This window comes from Lynx canadensis, chromosome B1, assembly GCF_007474595.2.
Source record: "Lynx canadensis isolate LIC74 chromosome B1, mLynCan4.pri.v2, whole genome shotgun sequence".
Classification (NCBI taxonomy): Eukaryota; Metazoa; Chordata; class Mammalia; order Carnivora; family Felidae; genus Lynx; species Lynx canadensis.
This window is the reverse complement of record NC_044306.2, coordinates 167,390,444-167,416,377: the sequence shown is the minus strand read 5'-3', so window position 1 is coordinate 167,416,377 and position 25,934 is coordinate 167,390,444. Positions and strand designations below refer to the sequence as shown.

Below are 25,934 nucleotides of genomic sequence, written 5' to 3'. Positions count from 1 at the left end.
GCACACAGTAATTTCACAAGTTGCCCTGAGCTCATTCAGAATTAGCTATCAGAATTAGTCACATAACCATTTTTTTGTGAAGGTATATACTCAAGAACTCTATGGCAGACAATTATTTAATATTCATTACTCACCATATTTATGGGGTCAACTGGTCCAATGCTGTTTACATAAACATCAGTTTCAATTACTGTGGGCCTCACTGCAAAATACCAACACAAGGAGTGGTCAAAGGTAAGATCAGAAGTTGTGTTAAAGAAATTTTAGCTTTAATAAATCTTCATAAATAATAACATTTACCATTTAAATAATAAAATATCCCTCATTAGAAAATGAGGAAACATAGCCCATTACAAAAACACAGACACCTTTTCAGTTTACTAATCAATTATGTATGTAAAAATTAACACTTTTAACTAAAATATTTTAATGTACAACCTAAAAGTGTTATAAATATTTAAATCATTCATTAAAATTAACAAAGTTAACTCAATAAAAATTGCTAGATAATTTGCTTTCTGCAATATTATAGGATTTTAGAATTGGAATGGGTATTAGAAGCTAAATATAAAATAATCCTACTTAATGCATATCAATGGTGTGCCGGTAAATGTTTAACAACAGCCTTGCTCCAGTAGTGGGTGGGGAGGAAGCCTTGATTTATCGTTCTTACAGATATCCATGGGTGACTATTCCCACAGAGACTCATTTAAGGATACCAATGGGAAGTTGCTGAAAGCAGACTTGGGACAATATCAAGTAGCTATTGTGAGCGAATATAAGCATGTTCTAGCACACAGTGGACTTGAAGCATGGTTCTGAGGATTAAAGAGATAATGTCTGTCAAGCATCTACGTTCAGGTCTGATTCTTATGGGGAGCTTCATAAATATTTGCTGTTACTTCTTTCTCCCATGTTAACAACATTCCTTTAGGTTGTTTAAGTTGGCTCCAGAGTTAGGTGTATTTTTTTTTTATGTTTTTATTTATTTTTGAGACAGAGAGAGACAGAGCATGAGCAGGGAAGGGACAGAGAGAGAGGGAGACACAGAATCGGAAGCAGGCTCCAGGCTCTGAGCCATCAGCACAGAGCCCGATGCGGAGCTCGAACTCACAGACTGTGAGATCATGACCTGAGCCGAAGTCGGACGCTCAACCGACTGAGCCACCCAGGTGCCCCAGAGTTAGGTGTATTTTTATCTAACTTTCACAGAGTATATTGTAGAGATGTCACTATAGAGTTCATCTATTGTGTTTCATACATAACCATTTCTGTCTTTCCAGTTGGTCTTAAATGGTATATACTGTATATCATTGTTTTTATATTCTATCAAAATGTGTAGTGCAGGTCAGCCTTTTAAATGTTGTCAAATGACATGATTAAATAAACACCTGCAATGCCACCATATTTAATTGTGCTTTTTTGTTTGCCGTGAAAAACATTGTCACATAGTTTCTTTTATTCTCCTTATCCTACTAAATAAAACATAAAGGGTTCATTTATTGATTTAGCCAATACTTGTTGAGGAGTGAATGTAAAGGGTTCACAAAGTAGATAAGAAGAAAACCATTTCAAGAAGAAAACCTATTAGATACCTCACAGAGATTTATAGAGAGATGATGCAAACAAAAGAAAACAGAAAAAAAACACCTTGTAGATTGAAAGTTTCTATACCAAAGCGGCATGTTTAGTAATATTTACTCAGCTCCCCTTGCTAAATTTTATCTGATTTCCCATTTCTGGCCTAATATTTATCATTCTTACAATTCTGACACTATGTTCAACCTCTCAGGACACACATCCACCTCTAACACATAGCTGAGTCCACCTGTCAGTGTCTCTATCCAGCTCCAAGGCCCCTGTATTGGAAACTTCCAAGCTAGAGGGTCTCCCACGCCAGCAAGATTCAATGGAATACTTGAGGCATTTGGCAAAAACAGTGCCTAGAGAATTTTGAAACAATGTTAAATTTTACCATTTGTGATTAAAACTAAACTACACTTAGAAAAACATAATAACATTTACATAGTTTGTTTTTCCTCAAATAAAGATTTTAGTAGGTGGCATATATATTTCCTTACTAGAAAGATAAATGAGATTTGCTAAAAGTAGATTTAGTATGCAAAACTATAGGTCTGTAGACCTGTACAATACATGACTGTGTTATTCAATCTGCTAGCCAATAATTATATTTTGTATAAATGTAAGGTCACATGATTTATAGAAGGCTTTATAAAGCCTGATGACTTCTGAGATGATTTGCCATTTATTTTTGACTATGAAATGAAGCCAATAAATATCATACAAAATTAAGATAATTTTGGTCAGATTTACACTAATGGATTTTATGAAACCCAATTAATAAAAAAAGGTTGATTTGTTCCATATGTAAGTATATATATTGCCAGTTAAAGCAATTAAGGGCAACGTTCAAACTTATTTAATTAGATTATTTTTCAGCTCATCTGATAAATCAACAAACACTAAACATCTCTTTACTGCATGATAGTAAGGGCTGAACATTGTCTATGCCAAGAAATAAGATTCCTGAAGACATCTCTATATACAGGATGTACTTTTCACATTTACAGTGTAGAACATTTTAGATTTGAGTGATCTATCCTGGTTTCCTGATATCAATATTTCCTTAACCAATTATAAGACAAATATATGTATACTATAAAAGTATTAACTCTTGCATTAGGGCATAGCCACACAGAAATATTTCATGAGCAACAAGTCCATCTGGGATGGAACGAATGAAGAATCACATTTAGTGAGTCCCATGTAGAACATTGCTATTGATGAAGATATTCAATAAATAACTTAACAAATATATATTTGCATACCAGGAGTATTTTTAAAGTTATTGTGTCTTCTATTTTATATCTTTGGGCTCTTTGTATTTCATTCGGTTCTTTAAACTTCAGGCCCAAAACATGAGGAAGAATAAGTCTGAAGGTGGACTAAAATATTTCAGATTAATTTTGAAACTACAGCTAGAGATGATATCCTTCAAAATATACAGTAATGAGGAAAACAACAGAAATCTGCATTGTTCCTTAATAGTGACTCATTACCACTTTTATTGCTTCATACTATAAACAATACTTGTGGGTGAAATCACTGAAAATATAGGCTTCTTGGAAGAGTAAATATTTTTTCTTAGCACCATGATTTTCTCAGTCCAAAGTTGTTTAATTGCAGGGGTGGTATTTAAAAAAGAAAACTAAAAGGACGTTGTCATTCCAGGCTCATTAAGTGATCATTAGAAAGTGGCCATAGACTATGTTTAATTCTTCAACACACATGGAAATGAGAGATCTCCTTTTTTGTGACAACATAACAATGCTGAAAAAAACATGTACTTCCATAGCAAATTACATTTTTCATAGATGGAAGGCAGGTAGACGACACTGGATTATTTTTGCAAAGCCCCTCTCCGCATTGTGATTCTAAGTACTTTGCTTTAAGTATCTCACCAGAATATAAACTCTTGGTGGGAGTGAATATATGGAAAGAATGGACATTTTGGGCACCTTAAAGAAAGTGCAGAGAATAGTATGAAGAAGGAAAAAGAATTAAAAAAAAAAAAAAAAGAAAGCAGTGAGGTCAATGAAATTTCCATGTTCAGCTTCCAGATAGCTAAAACCAGATACCTATTTTCCAGACATAAAATAAAATGGATTTAAAAAATATTCTCTTCATAATCATTTTTAACCATGCTTTCTTGGATGACATGTTCAAATAAAGATATCTTTAGCAGATCATGTAGCTTCTGGGTCACTTTTTTATATTAATTCCGATTAATTAATTAAGGTTAATTAAAAATTAATTCTGGTCAATTAAAAACTCTAATCCTAGAACATAAGTTTAACAGTCTTTTCCATTAAAAAAAGAAACAAACCCATTGATTCATATGATACCATTATAACACAATGACTCTGAAAGAACCATAATTAATGTTTTTCTTGCCATAGAAAAGACAGCAGGGGTTTTCAACCCAGATACTTTTTTGGGTTTGGGTCCAGATACTTCTTTCCAGGACTTGCTAACAGGGAAATGTCAACTAACACTCACCATTTCCCTCTGCAGGTTACATATGGGCACATAGGTATTTGGCTATGTGTGGATGAAAAGGTACACATGGGTAAATAAGTACTTAAGTGAGTCTAATACAGTAGCCACAATACTAACACAAAAATCCAGAAAAGATACTAACACAAATTTTGGATAGAAAAAAATGCCTACAAAGAGCACTTCAACAGTCAAGTCATTTATTATGGATACAGGTAAAATGCTACTATGGATACATGGTACATATGCTTACTTAAATAGAAATTAATCAAATTAAAGTAAAACTGTATTCTCTTAGCCAAACAAACAACATTTCAATACTCAATAGCCAATAACCAATTTAAGTATCCAATGCATATATATGATAATTTTAATATATATTTAACTATCTATTTTAATATAACTTAATTTATGGGGGCACCTATAAATTAAGGTGTCTCAGTTGGTTAAGCATCTGACTTCAGCTCAGGTCATGATCTCGCAATTGGCAGGTTCGAGCCCCATGTCGAGTTCTGTGCTGACAGTTCAGAGCCTGGAGCCTGCTTCAGATTCTGTGTCTCTGTCTCTCTCTGCCCTTCCCCCATGCTCTGTCTCTCTCTCAAAAATAAATAAACATTAAATTTTTTTTAATATAACCTAATTTATATATATTTAATTAAGCATATATATATATATATATATATATTTATTTACTGAAATTGTCTTCTTAGGAAAATATAAGATGGGCCTCTTGTTCTGTAGTTAAACATCTCTGTAGGCAGCAGACTTAGCAACCTGCTCCTGCTCCTACACCTGATCAAGGTAAAAGAAACAGAGGAGCCATGGGTTCTAGAGAGAAAAGCAGTGGAGTATCTTCACACCCATTCTTTTGTGTGTCTAGGATATTTTAATTTCTTGTGGGCATAATTCACATCAAAAGAAGTTGACTGGGCTAGAAGGATCTCACTAGGTTTTTGACCCAAGAAAGTTGTGCACCAGCAGCACACATCTCATATCTACTGATGGAAGGGCTAATGCTGGTGAAATGTAGAACCATCTAGATTTCCCAGGTCAAGGAAGTAAACAGTATAAAACGCCTATGAACAAACAACAGAAAACAATCCTACCCTCCTACTCATAAACGTTGTTATTTATACAAATGCCTCTCAAAGGATATCAAGGGCTAATTAGGATTTGCCTGAAATGAAGCGGAAACTAACAAGACAAAGGTTTCAACTGCATCCAATGAAATGAACAGGAAGACCATCCCCCTTGGTAGTTCCTGCATGTTCCCATCACTAAGAACCTCAAAGACTTAAGCAGATGGAATAAAAGAGCAGATTACACCTCCTCACCACCTCACCCCACCAAGTCCCTCTCTAGTAGCGCTTGCCTACCCCATGACCTAGGAGAGTGATGGCATTGATTCTGTTCAGATATTAATTTTTAGATTAGCTCAAACTATTTGAATCACTAAAACTCCTTGGAAAGCCATAGACCCTACCCTAATAGTTTTTAAGAAATAAAAAAAAAGAAGATTCAACATAGAGTAGTTGAAAATTCACTAGAATTAGACAACCTTTTAATGTTAATTTGCCATTAAGCTTAGAAGTCCTCAATAAGTTGACTGTATAAATTTTCATAGCATCAATGAAGAGTAAAGATAGCAATGAAATTCTGGACAGAGAGGAATGCCTGCAAAGGTCACCTAAACAAGTCAGCTATTCATTATGTATACTCTGAGGTACACAGATGAAGTGCTACTATGCATGGTACGATTATCAAGGTTCTTGGGTCATGTTTAATCTACACTATTAAGCAAAGTGATGATGTCACAGATGTACCTAGAATTTGAAATCCCATATCTTGATATCCCATATCTTTAATATACTTTAAATGTAAATTGATGAAATAGAGCTATCAAAATACCTACATATGGAATAAAAAAGACTATATGTACTGGCTTCTATTCAGAAAATATACATTCAGCAAATATTAAGTGAACCTTATGCTTCAGGCATTGCTTTAACAACTAGGGATATGGTGATTTCTACTTTCAGGGAATTTATTTATTGGAAGAAAACAGACTATCAACTAATAATAGTGAAGTATGATAAGTAAAATGGAACTACAGTTTTCTGCTTCTTGTGGCAAATATTTGGTATCAAATTAATCTTCCCAATGAACATAACTATAAAATTTATTTAAAAATTTTAAAATTATTGAAAGAATCACACAGCAGCCAACAAAATCAGGATTTGATGCAACAATTTCCTTGAAGGATTGGAAATGCAGTGATGTAAACTCTACATTATGCTGGCCACTTTTCCCCATTGGTGCATTTGCTGTTTTACTGCACAGAAATGGCTTAGAATTTGCATCTGCCGCATTGGGCTGGAGAAACGAAAATTGAAGTTAAACGTCTGTCCAAACAGCTATGACTTCTCTGCCAGTCAGAGTGGCTACAATGAACAAATCAGGAGACTATAGATGCTGGAGAGGATGTGGAGAAATGGGAACACTCTTGCACTGTTGGTGGGAATGCCAACTGGTGCACCGCTCTGGAAAACAGTGTGGAGGTTCCTCAAAAAATTAAAAATAGATCTACCCTATGACCCAGCAATAGCACTGCCAAGAATTAACCCAAGGGATACAGGAGTGCTGATGCATAGGGGCACTAGTACCCCAATGTTTATAGCAGCGCTTTCAACAATAGCCAAATTATGGAAAGAGCCTAAATGCCCATCAACTGATGAATGGATAAAGAAAATGTGGTTTATATACACAATGGAATACTACTTGGCAATGAGAAAGAATGACATATGGCCTTTTGTAGCAACATGGATGGAACTGGAGAGTGTTATGCTAAGTGAAATAAGTCATACAGAGAAAGACAGATACCATATGTTTTCACTCTTATGTGGATCCTGAGAAACTTAACAGAAGACCATGGGGGAGGGGAAGGGGAAAAAAAGTTAGAGAGGGAGGGAGGCAAACCATAAGAGACTCCTAAAAACTGAGAATAAACTGAGGGTTGATGTGGGTGGGAGGGAGGGGAAAGTGGGTGATGGGCATTGAGGAGGGCATCTGTTGGGATGAGCACTGGGTATTGTATGGAAACCAATTTGACAATAAATTTCATATTAAAAAAAGAAAAAAGGGAACCAACAGAGAAGAATTTAATCAAACATTCTACCTGTAATTTCTCCTCAAGGTATTTACTAATTCCTAAATTGTGCATATGCACAGTGTGATGCTAAGAAACCAAATATAAATCAGAATCTAAATTAATATGTAGAGATTTCAGCTATTTCTGGCATATGTGGGGCCATCAAGGAGAGGGGTTCCTAGTACAAACCTCAGGCTGTCAGTGGAAACACTTCAAATGGTTATGCCCTGAGGAAAAGCGAAGTTTTACAAAAAGAAATATACCAGTTTCGGCCAAATAAAGGCGGTTTCCTTAACTTGACTACTAAAACAAAATTAGAATCCTCTCTGGAAGGAAATAACATCATCTAAGTCTCCATTATTTTTTTAAATTTTTTTTTAACGTTTATTTATTTTTGAGACAGAGAGAGACAGAGCATGAACGGGGGAGGGGCAGAGAGAGAGGGAGACACAGAATCGGAAGCACGCTCCAGGCTCTGAGCCATCAGCCCAGAGCCTGACGTGGGGCTCGAACTCACAGACCGTGAGATCGTGACCTGAGCTGAAGTCGGACGCTCAACCGACTGAGCCACCCAGGCGCCCCTCCATTATTTTTAATATATTCTACTGGCATTCAATAAAAAATTAACATACAATAAATGAAACAAGCAAATCAACTTAAACCAAGACATAAAATGAAAAAGAAATTTTTTAAAAAGTTACACAAGTGATCAAGATACTGTGATTATCAAAGACTAAAATAATTACAGCTAATATGTATAAGAAAATAGATAAAAAGATGGCAAATTTGATAAATACTTGAAATACTTTAAAAATCATTTGCAAATACTGCAAGTAAGAATTATTGATCCATGGGGCGCCTGGGTGGCGCAGTCGGTTAAGCGTCCGACTTCAGCCAGGTCACGATCTCGCGGTCCGTGAGTTCGAGCCCCGCGTCGGCTCTGGGCTGATGGCTCGGAGCCTGGAGCCTGTTTCCAATTCTGTGTCTCCCTCTCTCTCTGCCCCTCCCCCGTTCATGCTCTGTCTCTCTCTGTCCCAAAAATAAATAAACGTTGAAAAAAAAAATTAAAAAAAAAAAAAAAGAATTATTGATCCAGAAAAGAGGCCAATAATAAAAGAGAATGAGGGGCACCTAGGTGGCTCAGTCACTTAAGCATCTGACTCTTGATTTTTGGTTCAGGTCATGATCTCATGGTTCATGGAGTCAAGCACCACAGTGAGCTCTGCACTGACAGCACAGAGCCTTCTTGGGATTCTCTCTCTCCCTCTCTCTCTGCTCCTCCACCATTCACACTCTCTCCCCCACTCTCTCTCAAAAATAAAATAAACATTAATTTTTTTAAAAAAAGACTTAGGGAAAACATCAAACATATGTGCAATGGAGTCACAAAGAAATTGACATAGAAAAAATATTTGAAGAAATATTCACGAAGAATTTTCCAAAAGCAATCAAAGATTCCAACAAATAGATTCAAGAAGCCCTATGAACTCTCCCAAATACCAAAAACAAAACAAAAAGTCTGGGGACCTTACATAAAACTGCAGAAACCCAAAGACAAAAAAAAACCCTGCAGAGATAAAAGATAGTTTATTTCTAGAACAGCAACATTGTTGTTGAAAAGTGATTTTCAACAGAAATAATAGAATATAGAATAAAATGGAGTGAGGTTAATAAAATTTGGAAAGGAAACAGCAACTATCCTGGGTTTAAATGTTAACTGAAAATATCATTCAAATGAAGGCAACATAAAAATATTTTTCATGTAAAAACAGAAATAATTTTTTGCCCTGAAATTTACACCAAAAGAAACACTGTAAGGAATATTTTTTCTAAATGGGGACACAGTACTGAAGAAAGTAAAGAATAACAAATGGGATAATTTCATGGTAAAAACTAATTGCTTTTAAACACTTTGATAATAAGAGTGAATTTTGGTATTTCAAAATATAAAATAAAAATACATGGATATTTGGGGCACTTGGGTGACTCAGTCAATTAAGTGTCTGACTCTTGATTTCGGTTCAGGTCATGATCTCGTGGTTCATGAGATACAGCCCTGCATTGGTTTTTCACTGACAGCATGGAGCCTGCTTGAGATTCTATCTCTCCCTCTTTCTCTGCCCCTCCCCTGTTCACACACTGGCTCTCACTTGTGCGTTCTCGTTCTCTCTCTCTCTCTCTCTCTCTCTCTCAAAATAAATAAACACTTTTAAAAGTTTTAAAAAAAGAAATGACAAAAAAGGGAAAAAAACCTCAGATCTTAAATACAAAAAATACCGCAAATGTTATTATGAAACAACTTAACACTAGTAAATTTGAAAATTTATATTCCTTAAGAGGTTCAGCCTATTAAACCTGATTATTAAATTCATTGAACCGGCACACCTGGATGGCTCACACTCTGTTGAGCTGGTTTAGCGTCTGACTCTTGATATGGGCTCAGTTCATGATCTGTGGGATCAAGCTCTCAGTTGGGCTATGTGCTGATAGCGTGGAGATTGCTTTGGATTCTCTCTCTCTTTCTCCCTCTCTCTCTGCCCCTCCCCCACTTGTGCTTGCACTCTCTCTCTCTCTCTCTCAAAATAAAATGATAAACATTAAAAAAATAAAATACAGTAATTGAACTGTTAAAATTTTTTTCCCAAATCAAACTCTATACCAGCATGACTTCCCAAATAATTTTCCTGAATATTTAAGGAAAAAATATCATCCATTTTAGATAAACTCAGAGATGAAAAGGGAGGTAAACCATAACTCATTTGTAGATGCTATCATGATCTCAGTTCTGCAACTAAAAGAGACATTAAAGAAAGTAAAATAAATGGCTAATGTCTTTCATGAACATAGATACAAAATACCAACACAAAATATTATCAAATTGAATCTAGTGATATTTTGTAGTTACCATATCACAACCAACTGGTATTTGTTAGAGAACTGCAAAGTTTTAAAAATCAGACAAAGCTACTTATAGAACAAACAGTAAGTAGAATAAACGGCAAAACACAATCAATATGATTGTTTCAGTGGTTGCACAGAAATTATTCAAAACATTGAGGAAAAAAAGAATTCTAGCAAATAAGAGAAACTAACAAGCATCTTAAAAAAGAATCCTACAGCAATCATACCTAATAGTGAAGTATGAATTGCTCTCCCTGATACCAGGAACAATCCAAGACTATTCAAAATGTACTCTAGTCCTACCCAATTCAACATGGCATGAAAAAAAGCATAATTTTGGAAATAAAGTAAAATATTCTTTGTTTGCAAAGTAGACACTATTTGCAATGCAGTAATTATTTGTAATGGTCAACTATCTTTACAGAAAATCTAGAAGAATATAACAATAAATGATTAAAATTGATACAGAAATTTCACAAGGCTTCTGAAGACAAAAAATATGCAATTTAGCCATTTTTATATATATTGCTAATGTAAAATTAGAAAATAAATTTTTAAAAATGTATTTACACTTACAACACAAAATCCAAATATATACAATTAAATCTAGTAAAATAATTCAACATTTCTTCACAGGAAACTATATATACATATATATACATATATACATATATATACATATATACACATATGCATATGTATATACATATACACATATATACACATATGCATATGTATATATATACATATATATGTATATATATATAGAGAGAGAGAGAGGGATGATGCTTATGAACTTGGTATGGTAAAAATTCAATATGGTAAAGATTTCAATTTCTCTATATTGAGCATAGATTTAATGCAATCCCAATGAAAATGTTGGCTGATCTATATTTTTTGTTTGTTTTAAAAAAGTCATGGGGGGCACTTAGAAGTTAATTATTATAAAACTTACACTTAAATACAAATGACTGAGAAGAACAAAGTAAGATTACCTGCACTATTACTGGCTTAGAATTCATTAATTAAAACAGTGCTGCACGGGCACAAAACTAGATCCCTACCTACCTTTCAAATAATCTCTTTTAGGAAATATCTCTCAGCTTTTCAGGCAGTTTTATCAAAACTTTGCTGTTGTACTCTTTATTGTAGCAGTTGTAAAATAATTATATCAAAAATATTTATGTCTTTCTTCCCACATCAGATTGTGAATTCTTAACACTGCCAATTTAACTAATAAATTATCAAACTTAACAGTCTCTGACATACATCAGACACTCAAGGAATATGAGTTATATGATTAAAATGACATCAGTACATAAGATTTTCATAGTCACCAAAATCCCAAACAGATAATTCAAACTTACCTCCTATATCTGGGCGAAGTTTATTGTCATAGCCTTGAAGCAATGAGTTGAGAATTTGTGTTATATCTCCTTCATGAATCTTTGGTGCCAAGACCCAAGTTTTGTTCACTGTTAAATCCTCATCATCTTCGTCATCCACTTTATCAACACTAAATAATTCAAAAATGATAGAAATTTCAACAAATTGTGTACTTAAAAACACAGTTTAAGATAATCATAATTCTTATTTCTTTGTTAGGAAGTAGTAAGAGGAGAAAAATGCATTAAAAATATTTTACATTCAGTAAGACTGATACTTTCTTCATATGAATCATGCTGATATAATAATACTCAAAAATTAAGAATTCAGTACAAGAAGTGTAGCACATAATTTTTAAATAATAAGTTAAATCTTGACCACATCCACAGTTGTCATTTAAGGTCATAGAGATTATGCACTGGAAATGTGAATGATGGTCTTAGATTTGCGCAGTATAGAATCTGCACAACTGTTTATGGTGACTCAACCACAACACATACCCCCAAAAAATTAAAAGGTAAATAAATACAGGAAAAGTTGTAATAATTGCTGTAGTGAGATATTTAAAAATGCATGTGTAGAAAAGAAGAATAAAGGAAAAAGTATTCAATACATCTATGCCTCTTCTTTCAATTCCGAAGAACCTAGATATCATATTCTAAGAACTTTTTCAGAGATTGTCTTGTCATCAAATCTTGAATGGGTGACTCACCTGACATATATGAAGGGGGACACGACTGTCAAGTTTTGTGAACAGAAGTGAAACTTTAGAAACCAAATAACACCATTGCTTTCATTTTGTAAATGAGAAAACTGAAGACAGTAGGGAACTAGGCAATGCACAAACTCACTTTTATTAGGAAAACTGAAAAACAAGTCCTAACTCTTCAGTTAATGCTTCCTACTACACCCCTGTGTTTAACAAGCATAAGGATGCAGCTTAATCCTGCGTTGTGGTAGAAAATGCAGCAATATAGATATTCATCTACAATTCATCAGAAGTAACAAACTACTCTTCATTATTCATAAAGAATGCCATCCTCAAATGAGTATGATCATCCTAGACTTAACACCTACTCCAGCAAATCTCAGCCCTCCAGTGAAAAAGGGTCAAAAGGATAAACACTTACATTGGTGAAATTAGGTAAATCCAAAATATATCAGTTATTTCCAAATATTTCAGAGATAGGCTTCCCTCTAGCAGTAAACATGCAAATTTATCTCAGTATCTTTGGCTTATTTTTCCACACTATCCATTTAGATTTCTTTTGCTTTGGACCTAAAACATCTTCGCTAATGCAGCCTTCCCCCTCTTTATCTTTTAAAAACTTTTTCCAGTTTTATGGAGATACAGCCAATGTATATTATAGTACAAATTTAAGGTGTACAACATAATTATATGTATATTTAAAGGTAAATAAGCTTAATTAACATCCACCCTTTTTATTCTTAATGAGTACAAATTAACATTATAAAGGAAAACTTCATCTTTAAAGTATCGACTAGTCATTTCTTCTCCATTGATGGTTATTATCAACAGATAATGGAGAGGACTATTATTCTCAGTATTTCTTCTCTCCTTCCTGTCAGAAAATTATACTTCTCACTCCACTGACTTCTACTTTGGTCATGTGACTTGAAATGCTCCTTCCTTGCTGGAGGATTGTACTTCCCTGTTCTACTGAGTTCAGGGGTGGCCCTGTGGTTGGCTTTAGCTAATGGAATATATGTGGCCTGCATCACTACCGAGCAGATTTGATGTCAGAGCACAGTTCATCATATCTCTCTTGTCTTTCTGCAAATAACCAGAAACATGTAGAAGCTACTCCATTACTTCACTCCCAGAGCGAAGGCAACACGGACAGAGCCACAGCTGATCTACAAGGGACATGCATCCTCAGTGAGAAACATTGAGTGTTGTAAGCCACTGAGATTTGGGGGTACTTTATTACCACTGTATACAACTTAAATTCCTACGTAAACTCCAATGGTACATTTAGTTAACAGGTTTTCAAGGAAGCACTCATTTATATTATTTGTATTGCTGTATTTAACTTCAAAAAGTATACACTACTGAAATCTAGCTATATGATCATCTTTAAAATAATTTATTTTCTGTCAATGAAATATACACACACCTACATTCATTCATAAACGAAATCACTAAAAATAGTGAAGTATTAAGAGTCCCTGCTGGTGTGTCCTCCAGGAACATTATCTTATCCAATTAGAATTGCTAAGATATTGGCAACAACCCAAATTCTAGAGCATCCATTTAGCTTAAACTCCCAGTTTATGGAGTGAAACATCTGGTGGTTTGAAGCAGGCCACTGAACATAGAAGCAGTCGATCTTTCTTTGAAATATGATTGTAGTCAAATGGAAGTTTCCATGAAAAAAAAAATAAAAGCCTTTTCTATTTTTTAACAGTAGCAATGTCCTGATAATCCCAAAGTACAAGTTCATAGTGATTTATAGTCCTCTTTTCCCAGCTGGCTTGAAGGTAATATGAGACTCTCAGTGCTATCACAAAGCTAACTGTCCTCATTTTTGGCAATAATAGAAAGGAAATTTCATGATGGTTAATTTTTCTGTATCTTCCCTCCAAGCTTTCTAAATTACCTTTGGAATATTCATTAAGTATGTGAAGACCTTATTGGTATTATTTTGGTGATTAAAAAGTACTTGTCATAATTTTAAAAATAATTCACATAGTTGATCTGATGTCTCGATATCTTTCACAGGCTGGGGGATATTTGTAATGTTACATATGTTGAGTGACTATTCACATAGGGGAAAGATGTATGATTTTCTTAGGTAACACTGAGAATTTCTTGACTCATGCTCAAGCACTTCTTTTAAATAATTTAAGTATAATTTTATAGTTAGTGGAAATACATTTAGACCACTGAGTATAAAATTTTAATAATTGTTATCTTAATGATTGACATTTTTATTGTTACTATCAACTACTGAATACCTATAGTGCATCATTAAATTCTTACCATGTTTTAGTAATTGTGTGCTAGGTTCTTTCCACATTTTATGTCATTTAATCCAGAGTAATCCCACGAAATAAATATTAATGTTTCTATTTTACAGATAAGAAACAATAAATTTCTAGAATTTCCAGGATACACCCTTTTAAAAAATAGAACCAGGAATATTGATTAATTTGAAGACTAGTTTTGTCTCTCTCACTTTTTTTCTTTTTTTTTTTTTTTTAAGTTTCCATAATATCATCACATTTTATCTTCATTAAAAATTTCAGGATGGTTGGACTGTGAGTTTTCTAATTCATAAGAACACAACAACTCTTACGGTAAGTAATTAGTATATTTGGATTGTGCATGAATAGGATGCTTAATCTCCATCCTTGAATTCCAAAGGGTTAGAATAATAATTTCAAGGAATCACAAACATATGCTCTGATGAAAAAGACTTTCTAACATGTGTGCTCAACTTCAAATCCAATGCTTTAACTCATTTATAGAGTAAATATCATGTACTACAAATGTGCTAAGTCCTGAAAATAAGACAAAGTTGCTTTACTGATCTAGATTATCTTATTTTTTAATAAAGGAGAAACCTATTTAAACAAATGACACAGAAATCCATAACATATAAAGATATTTATTACAGTATTATTTATAATAGCACAAATTTTAGGGGCGCCTGGGTGGCTCAGTCGGTTAAGCGTCCGACTTCGGCTCAGGTCACGATCTCATGGTCCGTGAGTTCGAGCCCCGCGTCAGGCTCTGGGCTGATGGCTCAGAGCCTGGAGCCTGCTTCTGATTCTGTGTCTCCCTCTCTCCCTGCCCCTCCCCATTCATGCTCTGTCTCTCTCTGTCTCAAAAATAAATAAAAGCGTTAAACAAAATTTTTTAAATAGCACAAATTTTAAATACTAAGAGGACATTTAAGTAAATAATTATAGAGCCCTATGATGTAATGAATGTACCCCCTTGATTGATTTGATTGATTGTACCCATTTGACTGATGTACCATACAGATTGAACAGTCTGTAAAAAATAGAACATTATTTTCATGATTTAATGTTATATATACCATATAACAATTTGCTTTTATCAAAGCCTATGTATAAAATGGCTGAAGATTTGGTGGGAAAGCTGCATAATGAGTATTCTAAGTATTCTACACTAGTGGAGCTATAGAAAATTAAATTTTGTTTGTATATTAATAGTATGCTATGACCTTTCTGAGGAATTTTATAATACAAATACATGAAAAGGAGTTAATTTGTCATTAATGCCTACCTAAAAAATGAACTGCCTTTTCCTATACATCAGATAGTGTTTGGAAATAAATTTCTAATCATAAACTTAAGTAATTCAACAGAGCCTTTTATAGAGAGAAGCGGGGCTTTATATTCTGCCAAGAAAACAGCAGGGGCAGCCCTGAAAATTCGCTCCTCAGTTTTCCCTCCATGGGAACATGGTTGACTGATGGCCCAGCTGCCGGCCCTCTGGACCAGACCTGCATCTACAGGAGACCCAAGGTTCCCTCGGGCTGCTCGTAGCAATAACTGAACGTAGTAGAAATCCTAGTCGTACAGCTCCATTCCTATAGGACCAGGGACTCCTCTAAAGGGCAGCTTATGTTAGACAACTCTCACTAGCCTGCGCAAAACTTGATTAGAAGCCTGAGACTCTTTTGACACAAACTTTCTTTCTCCCCTGTGTTCACAGGTGTCAGACTTCCATTATTATATGAAGCCTCTCTTTCCTTATGTCCACTTCCTCCTGCTTACCTTACATAGGCATTGCTCTCAAAAATCTCTTGGGGCCCCTGGGTGGCTCAGTCGGATGAGCATCTGATTTCAGCGCAGGTCATGGTCTCGTGGTTCATGAGTTTGAGCCTGGCGTCCACTCTGTGATGACAGCTCAGAGCCTGGAGCTCTGCTTCTGATTCTGTATCTCCCTCTCTCTCTCTCTGCCCCTCCCCTGCTCATGCTCTATCTCTCTCTGTCTCGCAAAAATAAATAAATGTAAGAAAAAAAATTAAAAACTCTCTTACGTGTCTAATCTCACAGCTTGGTATCTGCTTCTCCAAAGCTTCTGCCTCCCACATATTTTTTAACTGACACTGCTAACTATTTACTAAGGAAAAATTTTGAGTCACATACATCCGTGTTGGGTTTTCTTGTTTTTGTTTTTGTTTTAGTAGGCTATTTTAATACATTATACAAATCAATCAGTTTATATACTTACTGTTTGTGAAAAACTACTCTAATGAGTTATTACTATTCTTAATAAAACAAGCAAAAGCTTTGAACTAATAATAATTAAAACAGACTAAGTAAACCACAGTATGCTATACCCTATAATTATAAGGAGAATTACAAACAGAATTGTAACGCTATATATGCTATACCGTCTTTATAGCCAGAGAAAAATAATATAGGTCTATAGCAAGTCAATCAAGTAATATAAACTGTCTTTCATACATAGGCTAAACATTCATCAGAGTTTGCCCAGGATGGCCGTGGTTTCTATCTGTTGTCCTAGAATAATAATTGCACCCTCTTTTACTCACAAAATGACCTAATTTGGATGATAAATTATATAGTCACCCTGTATATAGTGCATATAAAGGTGACTTCAAATGCCCTGGTTCTGACACCTGGGGAAAACTCTTCCATTAATCTGTTTAGAGGGTCAAGATGATACTTCAAAGCCAGGCCTCATCTGTGATCTGTTGTTCATGACAGATTAGCCTTTGTTTACAAATTTCAAATATGTTTTTATAAGCGTAAGATAAGTGATAAGTTCCAGGAAAGAAACATACCTGTTCTCATGTTTCTGAGTAGGAGATATCCTAATGCCAAAGCCTACAGGAGCTAGTTTTTAGAGACTAGATATTGATTTTAGATCTGAAATTCCAAGAAAATGAAAGTAAAATAAAAAAGCGAATTTTCTTGCTTTCTTTTTTCCTCTATATTCTAGCCGCTAATTTTTTTTTTTTTTTAGACAAAGCTTCCTTCTACAATTGCAGCTCTGAATCATTTTTATTGTTTGTACAAGTTAGTAGGGAAGCAGAAGAAGTAAAAGCCTGGTAGATAACAGGGTTACAGATCTGAACTTTCGGAGGTTTAGAGAGGTGAAATGATAGCCCACTCAATTCTATGATTTTTCTTTTAGCACGAGAGAATGTAAGACTCATCACTTAACACACACAAAGAGGAATACTTAGGAAATTTGAGGAAGGAGAAGGGACCCTAACCTGGAACATTCAGTGTGTTCCACTCTGTTTCCAAAGTGTCCAGTATCTAATTCTCCCATAAAATTGACCACACTGCATCTTAATTAACTACTTTATTTATTTATTTATGTTTATTTTGGAGAGAGAGAGAGAGACAGAGTGCGAACAGGGAAGGGGCAGAGAGACAGGGAGACACAGAATCCGAAGCAGGCTCCAGGCTCTGAGCTGTCAGCACAGAGACTGACGCGGGGCTCAAACTCATGAACCGCAACACCGTGACATGACCCCAAATCAGACACTCAATCGACTGGGCCACCCAGGGGCCTCTTAACTACCTTATTTATTTATGGACATCTCCAAACTCCTTGAAGGCAGCAGTTAAGGTTTTCAATGTTATATCATTGGCACCCAGACCAGTGCCTGACACCCAGTAGGTGTCCCATAAAAAAAATTCACTGAATGAATGGAAAGAATATTCGAGCCCATCTGCTGTTTGCAAGTAAAATTAAAGTGAATCAAGAAAACAAACAAATAAAAACAAAAATCATTGGCCTTAATAGGAGAACTTATTAATGTAGCTAACCTAATATAAAATTAATTTCAAAGAACAAAGTAACTTTCTGATACTAGTACTACTGTCAGACTTATAAAATTGACATAAAATTAGTAAGAGGAAATGTAACAGGGAAGGTACAAGTCTTATGTGAAAAAAAACAGAAGACTATCGGAACAGAAACAAAACATAAAGGCAACGTATATATTTTGGCTACAAGACACTACCGTTAATATATAATCCCCAAATTAGCTTGTAAATTTAATGAAGTTTTAATCAGAATCCCATAGTTCACATGAATGAGGTTAAAATCCTCATAACTAAATAGAAGAATCAGTATGGGAGTTTATAGGAAATTATCGAAAAAAGAATTATTAGATGAAGTTTGCCCTGCCAGAATAAAAAGAAAACATATTCTTACAGGAAGGAAAATAAACAATAATTTTCATTATCATCTATTAAAAAAGTGACCATTGGGCTAAAAGTATATTAAAATTAACACCAAATTCTCTATTGTTCGAATTTATATACATAGACCCTGAGAGAACACACAATAGAAACAGTAAAATTCTTCATGACACTCACATTCTCTATGCCTTTGATGTTCTTATGCATCAGATAAAATCTATAATTCTGCTAAAAATTTTACAAAGTGGAGGCATAATATGGAAGCTTATTAAATTATAAAACATATTAAAAGATCTTAAAATCGAGTGGAATAAAGATATGGCAATGAGTTCCTCTGAATGCAGAAAAATATACCTTTTTTCCCTAACTCTTAGAATCACAAAATGAGAGGTTAAAATATATTCATTGACATAAGGATCCTCTCAGACCATTCACTTAAAAAAGCAGAGAATACAAATGGGTAGAACTGAAACAAGAAAAATATCTTTCTAGTCATTCCGGTTCTGACAATTTGAAGGTTTTTCAAAAAGAACTGTTACTAAGGAAATGTTCTCTCTCTCTCTCTGTCTCTCCCACTCTGTCTTTCTTCTTCACTAATACTGACCCAAACTTATGCCCATGACATTGAGTCCTTTCCCAGAGTTGTAGTTGATGCCAGCCTCTATGATGCCCGCACTATAGTTAGTTCATCTAGAATTCGGAATACCAATTACAGCATTTTATCATCAACATACACTAGAAGAATGCAGGTTCACTGAGGACAGGGACTCTGCCTTCTTTGTTCTGTACATTGAGCATATATTCTGTTCCATATATGCCCTATACACAGGACACAAATGTTATTAGGGCAAGGATTCTGTGCATCTCCAGCTGTCAGAACTCTGCTTAACACACCGTGGGCCCTGAGTAAATATTTGTTGAATGAGTGCTAATGCTCCATAGATGTTTACTGAGTGAATTAATAGCTAAGACTATTTCCTGAAACATGAGGCTTCAATTGGTTACACTATTTTAGTGTAGATAGAATTAGATTCTGAGATATTTAAAAATAGAAAGAGACATAAATTTCATCTGCCTCCCACAGAGCACAAGAACTCTAACAAGCTTCTGCTTGAAGAAGTCTGGTGATAAGGCATCCATAATTTTGTTAGAGGCCTTTTGTGTTGAAAGAAAATGTGACTTCACGTAGCTTCCACTAGTCAGTGATGGTATGTCTATTATACCTATGTGTAATAAATTCAACCATGATTTTATTTAGCATCCTGAAAAATAAGTTGCCATTCCGAGTCCTCAAAAAACCTTTTCTGGATTCCAAATTCTTGTTATTAACTCTTTATCCTATGGTGTTTTTTTCTAGATCAAGTGTTCCACTTTGTTAAAGGTTTTCTTAAAATAATTAATCTGGCACTATACATAGTATTCCAGATTATGTGATAGCGACGCAAATTTTTATACTTACTATGCTTCCATCAACTGCATGGTCTGTCCTTTCTTTCCATCATTCTTTTCATCCCTCTCTTCCTTTTTTCCCCCCTCCATCTACAGTCATGCTAATTGCTTTGATTTAAATTGCATTTGTAAACTGAGAAGTGTGGTGGTTAAGAATGCAGGCTCTGGGCATAGAATACATGGATTTGAGTGTTGGATTCAGCACTTATCAGCAAGATGTTTAGCGAGTTTAAAAATTGCTGTGCCCCAGTTTTCCCATCTGTAAAACGGGGAGAATAATAGAAGCAAATATTATTCTCCCTTCATACTTGATTGGTAATTTGGTTAAGTATAATGTTCTATGCTGAACATGTGGCTGTAGAATTCTGGAGACATTTCCCCCTTCGGGTATTGCTGGTGAGAAATCTGTTGGCTCTTTAATTCTTTTTCCTTGATTGAGATCTGTCCCAACAGCAGACTCTTCTGTTTATCATTGGCGTTCTGAATATATACTTCCTTATTGTGACTATAAGATGTTTTGCTTTGATTAATACCATAAATCCAGGCGTTACCATGAGTAAAAGCTGCATATAGGTTGTACGCATATCTAGTCTATTTGCCACTGCAAACGCAGCACGTTGCACTTTGTATGGCATGTAACAGGCATTCAAGAAGTATTTGTTGAATGAAATTATGAATGATCTCACTGGAATCCCAAAGATACCTAATAATGCATAAGGGCTGAAGGACTTTACCGTACTTGAGACAACTTTAACCAGTATAAATTATACTAGATTCACTGTAATTCCCAGAATATCCATCGTTATATCTTTTCAGTTAAAATTTTAAATGCTATGTACTTTGCACAAATTTTCTCTCTTGGTCTTGAAACAAGCTGGAAAGGAGAGTGTCATTTCTATTTTCACAAATGAGGACTCTGTCTCAAAGATTTTCCTGAAATCACCCTAGTGGGAAATGGTGGAGCTAAAACTCGAATTTACATTCTAATGGCCAAGTCCAGGATTCTCAATTGGTACCATGTGTACCTGTGAATTATTCTCTTGAGGTCCATACATTTAATTTATGCCCACCTTTCCTCTTTCTCTCATGGCAGTCATTTATTATATTTTGATATAAATAATTAAATAAATAAATCTCAAGAGCCCTTTTTTTTTTTTTTTTTTTTTTTTTTTTTTTTTTTGGTTTTCCACCCTACCTTGTCTCCTCTCCTTTGGGACCCTGCCTTCATTAATATTTTAATGAATATTTAAATTTTAATCACCTTTATATAACTATAAAATATTAGGTTAGCCTATTTAATGATTGAATAAAAAGTCAAACATGTCCTTTTGTTGCTTAGGCAAAAGCGTGTCTCATAATATATTATGGAATAAAATGGAAGAAGGGCATAACTAAAAGAGTCTAAACACAAGAGATTTATCAATAATGATATTTGCATTTTAGCTTCAAAAGCATTTGTCTCTTAGTCTTTCTTTGAATATTTTATGATCATGGAATATCATTACTCAGTAATTTTGTCTTCAAGTTTGCATTGTATTGTATTAGAAAATTAAGTCAAAAATCTAAATGCTTAAAGAAAAATCATTCACTAGTACCTCCATAAAATATATTACTGAAATTACTTGAAAATAATATATTTTATAAAGCAAATGTATTTGAATATTTTCATTTGGGCAACTGAACGCTAAACTGTATGATTATTGACTCATGAAATTGTTTGAAAAAAAAAAAAAAAAACAAGTTATTTTCCCTGGGCTCTTTCGGAATATAACTTCTTAGTCAAAGCTTATCATAAATTACTTTTTAAAACAACTAAAACCTCTGACTACTTTTTCAACTCTTGTTAAAAATCTGATTATAATTAGCTTTTCTCAACATTACAAATAAGTCAAATCAGGCTTAAGAGATTTTAACCAACTTATCAAGATGCCATAGAGCCTCACAGAGAATGAAACACAGGTACCATGACTACAGCTTTTAGTTACAATAAGAGGATAGGCTTTCAGAGTTCAGCAATATAAAAATCAATATAGTGTCTCTTCTCTGTGCACTTAATGGAAACTAATGAGGAAGCAAGCTATTGTCTCTGATTAGATATAAGAAATAATAACCCCCAATTTGGTAAATCCCCAAATAGATGACTCTAAAGATTTATTTTAGAAACCAGCATATCAAAATTCTTAAAAACAGAACTGTGATTAGTTTTAGAAAGGCCCCTCAAAAGAAGGAGAAAGGGAGAAGGAAATATGAATGTAAATGGTTTATACATGCTGAAACCAATTATCTCCAACTAAATATTAAAAGGATGAAAACTTCACCACAACTGTAGCTACTTTAAAGTGAAGACATAAACTCTCATTATGGAGGCCCTGAGAGCTAATTATAACAGCAATATATAGCTTTATTTTTTAATATTCTTTTATTTATTGGCCAGAATAATCCAAATTATCTGTAGTCTTGTGATAAAATGAATTATTTATATATACATATTATTTGTCTATCTATCTATATCTATCTATATATATATCTATATATAATTATTTATCTATATATAATTTTAACTGCATAAGCCTCCTCTCTGACTCATACATAAGGTAAAACAAAGTACATGGAATTTCAATTAGAATTTCACTCTTGAAAACTGCAAAGAAAACCCAGTAGAGCAACCACTGAGGTATTTTATGTTTCAGTTCAAATAGTAAACATATTGACTACGAAAATGTGTAGAAATCATTAATGATCTCCAACCACCCTTCATTTCCTAGATGGAGAACCTGTTCAAGGAGGTTAGGGACTCTTGACACAGGTGATCATGTCTCCAGACTTCTAGAACCCATCCCTGTCAACTACACTGCACAACTCTTTAATTCTGAGCAGCTTGAAGAGACTTCTGGAACGAATTATGAGGATTGCAATGTAAATATCCTCAAAAACAAAAGATATTACTTAAATAAAACATCTTTGTAGATAGACGGTATGTCCTTTAAGGATCAGCCTATTAGGTTGCAAGGGAAACTCCTACTTGCAAAGGTAAAGGAGCATACAGGTTGTTATTTCAGAAAGCCACTGGGTAAATCTGTTTTTACTTATGAGAACACAGATTCATTTGTAGTATTATGAAGATTCATGAAAGCACTGATACATGATCTATCAAAATATCTTCTATAATTTTATAATATATTCAAAGAAATAAGCCATCATGGTACAACTTATATACCACAAATAATTAGTCGGTAGTATGTTTGTGCCCATGCAGAACATTTAAGTTTCTAAGGGAAAAAGGTAAATAAACTAAAACTGTAATACTTAAAAAAAACATTGCATGTCAAACATTTTCTGACAAGCCTAATATTGCTTAGTATAGCTTAATCCATTTCCTGTTTTTGGAGAGAAAATACAGTTGTTCTATCTGCTGGTAATGACAACAATATTCACTCTAGCTATATACTACAATTAATCGTCATAATAATTTATTTCAGTAATGATACAAGTAGCTATAGAGGCATGTTTCCATCTGCATAGTGATTTTATTCTGGAGTTCTAAACAGGATAACATAATATAATAATATAATTTTAAATATGCATTTATACAAAATACATTTACATGTTATGTATAGTATATCCAAGACCTAAATAGTGTCTGTTAATATATTTTAATTCCATTCAGCCACTACTCCTCTATACCTGACCATTTTATTTTTCTACCAGAATTATTTCAAAGTTTTATCGGAAGATATTACAATCCAAGAAGCTCAAGTCTTGTTCCTGTTAAATTGGAGGCTTGGGGATGCTACTGTCTCTCTCTTTGCCTCTCTGTCTCTCTTCTCTGTCACACACACACACACACACACACACACCCCACACATTCACATCCATACATTTTTTTTCTTACTTGTAGACAACCAATTAAAATAAAAATTATTTACATACCTCAATAAAATATACATGGTTATCTCCAAATTAAATATAGCACACCCTCAAACCCAAAAGATTTTTAAGCCATATTTATAATCTCTCTTGATGTAAAACTTTGGTTTTTCCAGAGTACCAAAAAAAAAAACAAGATAAGGGAAAAATCAACGTTACTGTATACAAAAGCATCATACATACCATGTTGTGTAACAAGTTTCTAAAATAACTTTCTCTTTAAAATGCAGAATTATCCAGAAAGTTCATCAGTGACATCCATTCACTAAATTTAGTAGCAAAATCATTTCTACTCCCCCTCCCTGCTCCCAGTAACTGAACCTTTACTAGTTTCCACTGTGTCAAGTCACACAAAACAAAACAAAACAAACCCAAACTCAACTCCCCTCTGCGCTTTCACACATAGGTTCCTTTCATTCTATCTGAAAACAAGTAGATCTAATCGGAAAATAAAATGACGGTAAAATACCGCACTTGTGCCCAGGGGAATGCAAATTACTTAACTTAGAATGATTTTTTTTTTTTTTAAAGAAAGAGAAATGAGGGGGGAGGGGGTGGATACCACAGAATAGTTTCAAGTCCTTGAATGTACTCACCAGTTTCCCAAATGCAGGGTCAGTAACAAGAACATCAGCCTCACCACTCTACTTTGGCTCCACAAAAGAAAAGGGGAGAAGAGAGCAGCTTTCCAAGAACCCATCAGGATTGCTTTTTCCGCTCAGCTCTCCCAGCCAGGACTTTTTCTCCCACCTCAGCAGCAGCCGGGTGAGTGAGTACGAGAAGGGAGAGTGTGGGAAGGCAGTACACCTCCCAACCAGGTAGGATGCGACTCCCAGCGGAATGGAGCAGGGGAGCCAATAAGACCGAGAGGATGCTGGCATAAATTATCTGAGAACGAGTTGGGCCAATCTCCGGCCCTGAGAGGCGGGGCTTCTCCTACTAGAAATCAGAGCCCAGTAGGGAAAAGGGCTCCGTCTTTCCAAAAGAAAAACAAACCTCTTCTCTCACGCAGCCTTGGAGAAACGTTTGAGTGGCCTTGACAGATTCCCTCCCTGGGAAAAGAAGTCTCCCTCTTCCCCCGACCTTCCCTCCTGCCTGACTCTATTTCGGGGGCTGCTGCCTTTTTCTCTCCCGAGTTTGGATTCTGAATCTGCCTTCCAAGGGAAGGCAGTACCTAATCCGTTTCCCCAGGCTCACGAAGGTTCTGCTATTTTTTGTTAATCATCGTTGGTAATTTGGAGTGTCGGCCGGTGTCTCGTTTCTCTTTGCAGACCCAGCAGCTGGCACAATGCCCGGCACAGATGAGCTCTCGGGAGATGCTGAATATATAATTGAATGAATGAATGAGCGGGCTTGGTGCATTCCTGGTAATCACGTTTCCACCCCCCCCCCCCCCTTCCGCTGCCCTTATGAGTGAGAGGATTGGCAGTCGCCTCTCCCAGGGCACCAAAAATGATGCTCATGAATAATCCCCGGCAAGAACAATCTCATTTTACAAAAACATAAGCAAAAATTCTATTTTAAAAAGGTCCTCTTAGCCATAGGAGTTGGAGACCTATTACATGGGTAGTCCTTGCTCTCTGCTCCCTCCCCAGTTGGCTTAGCGTTTGTGGAGCTCCAGTGTTTGGTACCTAACTTCAGAGGCTCTGCTTTGAGTTTGCAGCAGAGCCCAACAGTTACCATGGCAACCGGAAGCCTCTGGCAGCTTGAACAACTGTACAGACGAAGACAGTGGTGGTGGTGGAAGCAGGCTCGCTCTGCCCAGCCATCTTCTGCCTTTATGCCTTCCTCAATCCCTGCTTCCCACTGAAGCCAACTGGGGTGGAGGTCTTTGGCGGTCTCATTAATCACCCCACCACTCCCT

At 35.1% G+C, this 25,934-nt stretch overlaps 1 protein-coding gene across 1 annotated transcript in view; it reads right to left on the bottom strand.

Annotated features, from left to right (window-relative positions):
• Positions 1-24,899, bottom strand: part of GABRG1 (gamma-aminobutyric acid type A receptor subunit gamma1) — a 67,419-nt gene extending 42,520 nt beyond the window's left edge. Inside the window, exons 1-3 of the mRNA XM_030313939.1 lie at positions 24,667-24,899; positions 11,494-11,642; positions 135-202 (exon numbers count right to left, since the gene is read on the bottom strand). Coding sequence (XP_030169799.1) covers positions 135-202; positions 11,494-11,642; positions 24,667-24,770 — 321 coding nt within the window. The 5' untranslated portion in view covers positions 24,771-24,899. The remainder of the gene's footprint in view (positions 1-134; positions 203-11,493; positions 11,643-24,666) is intronic.
• Between the last annotated feature and the right edge of the window lie 1,035 nt (positions 24,900-25,934).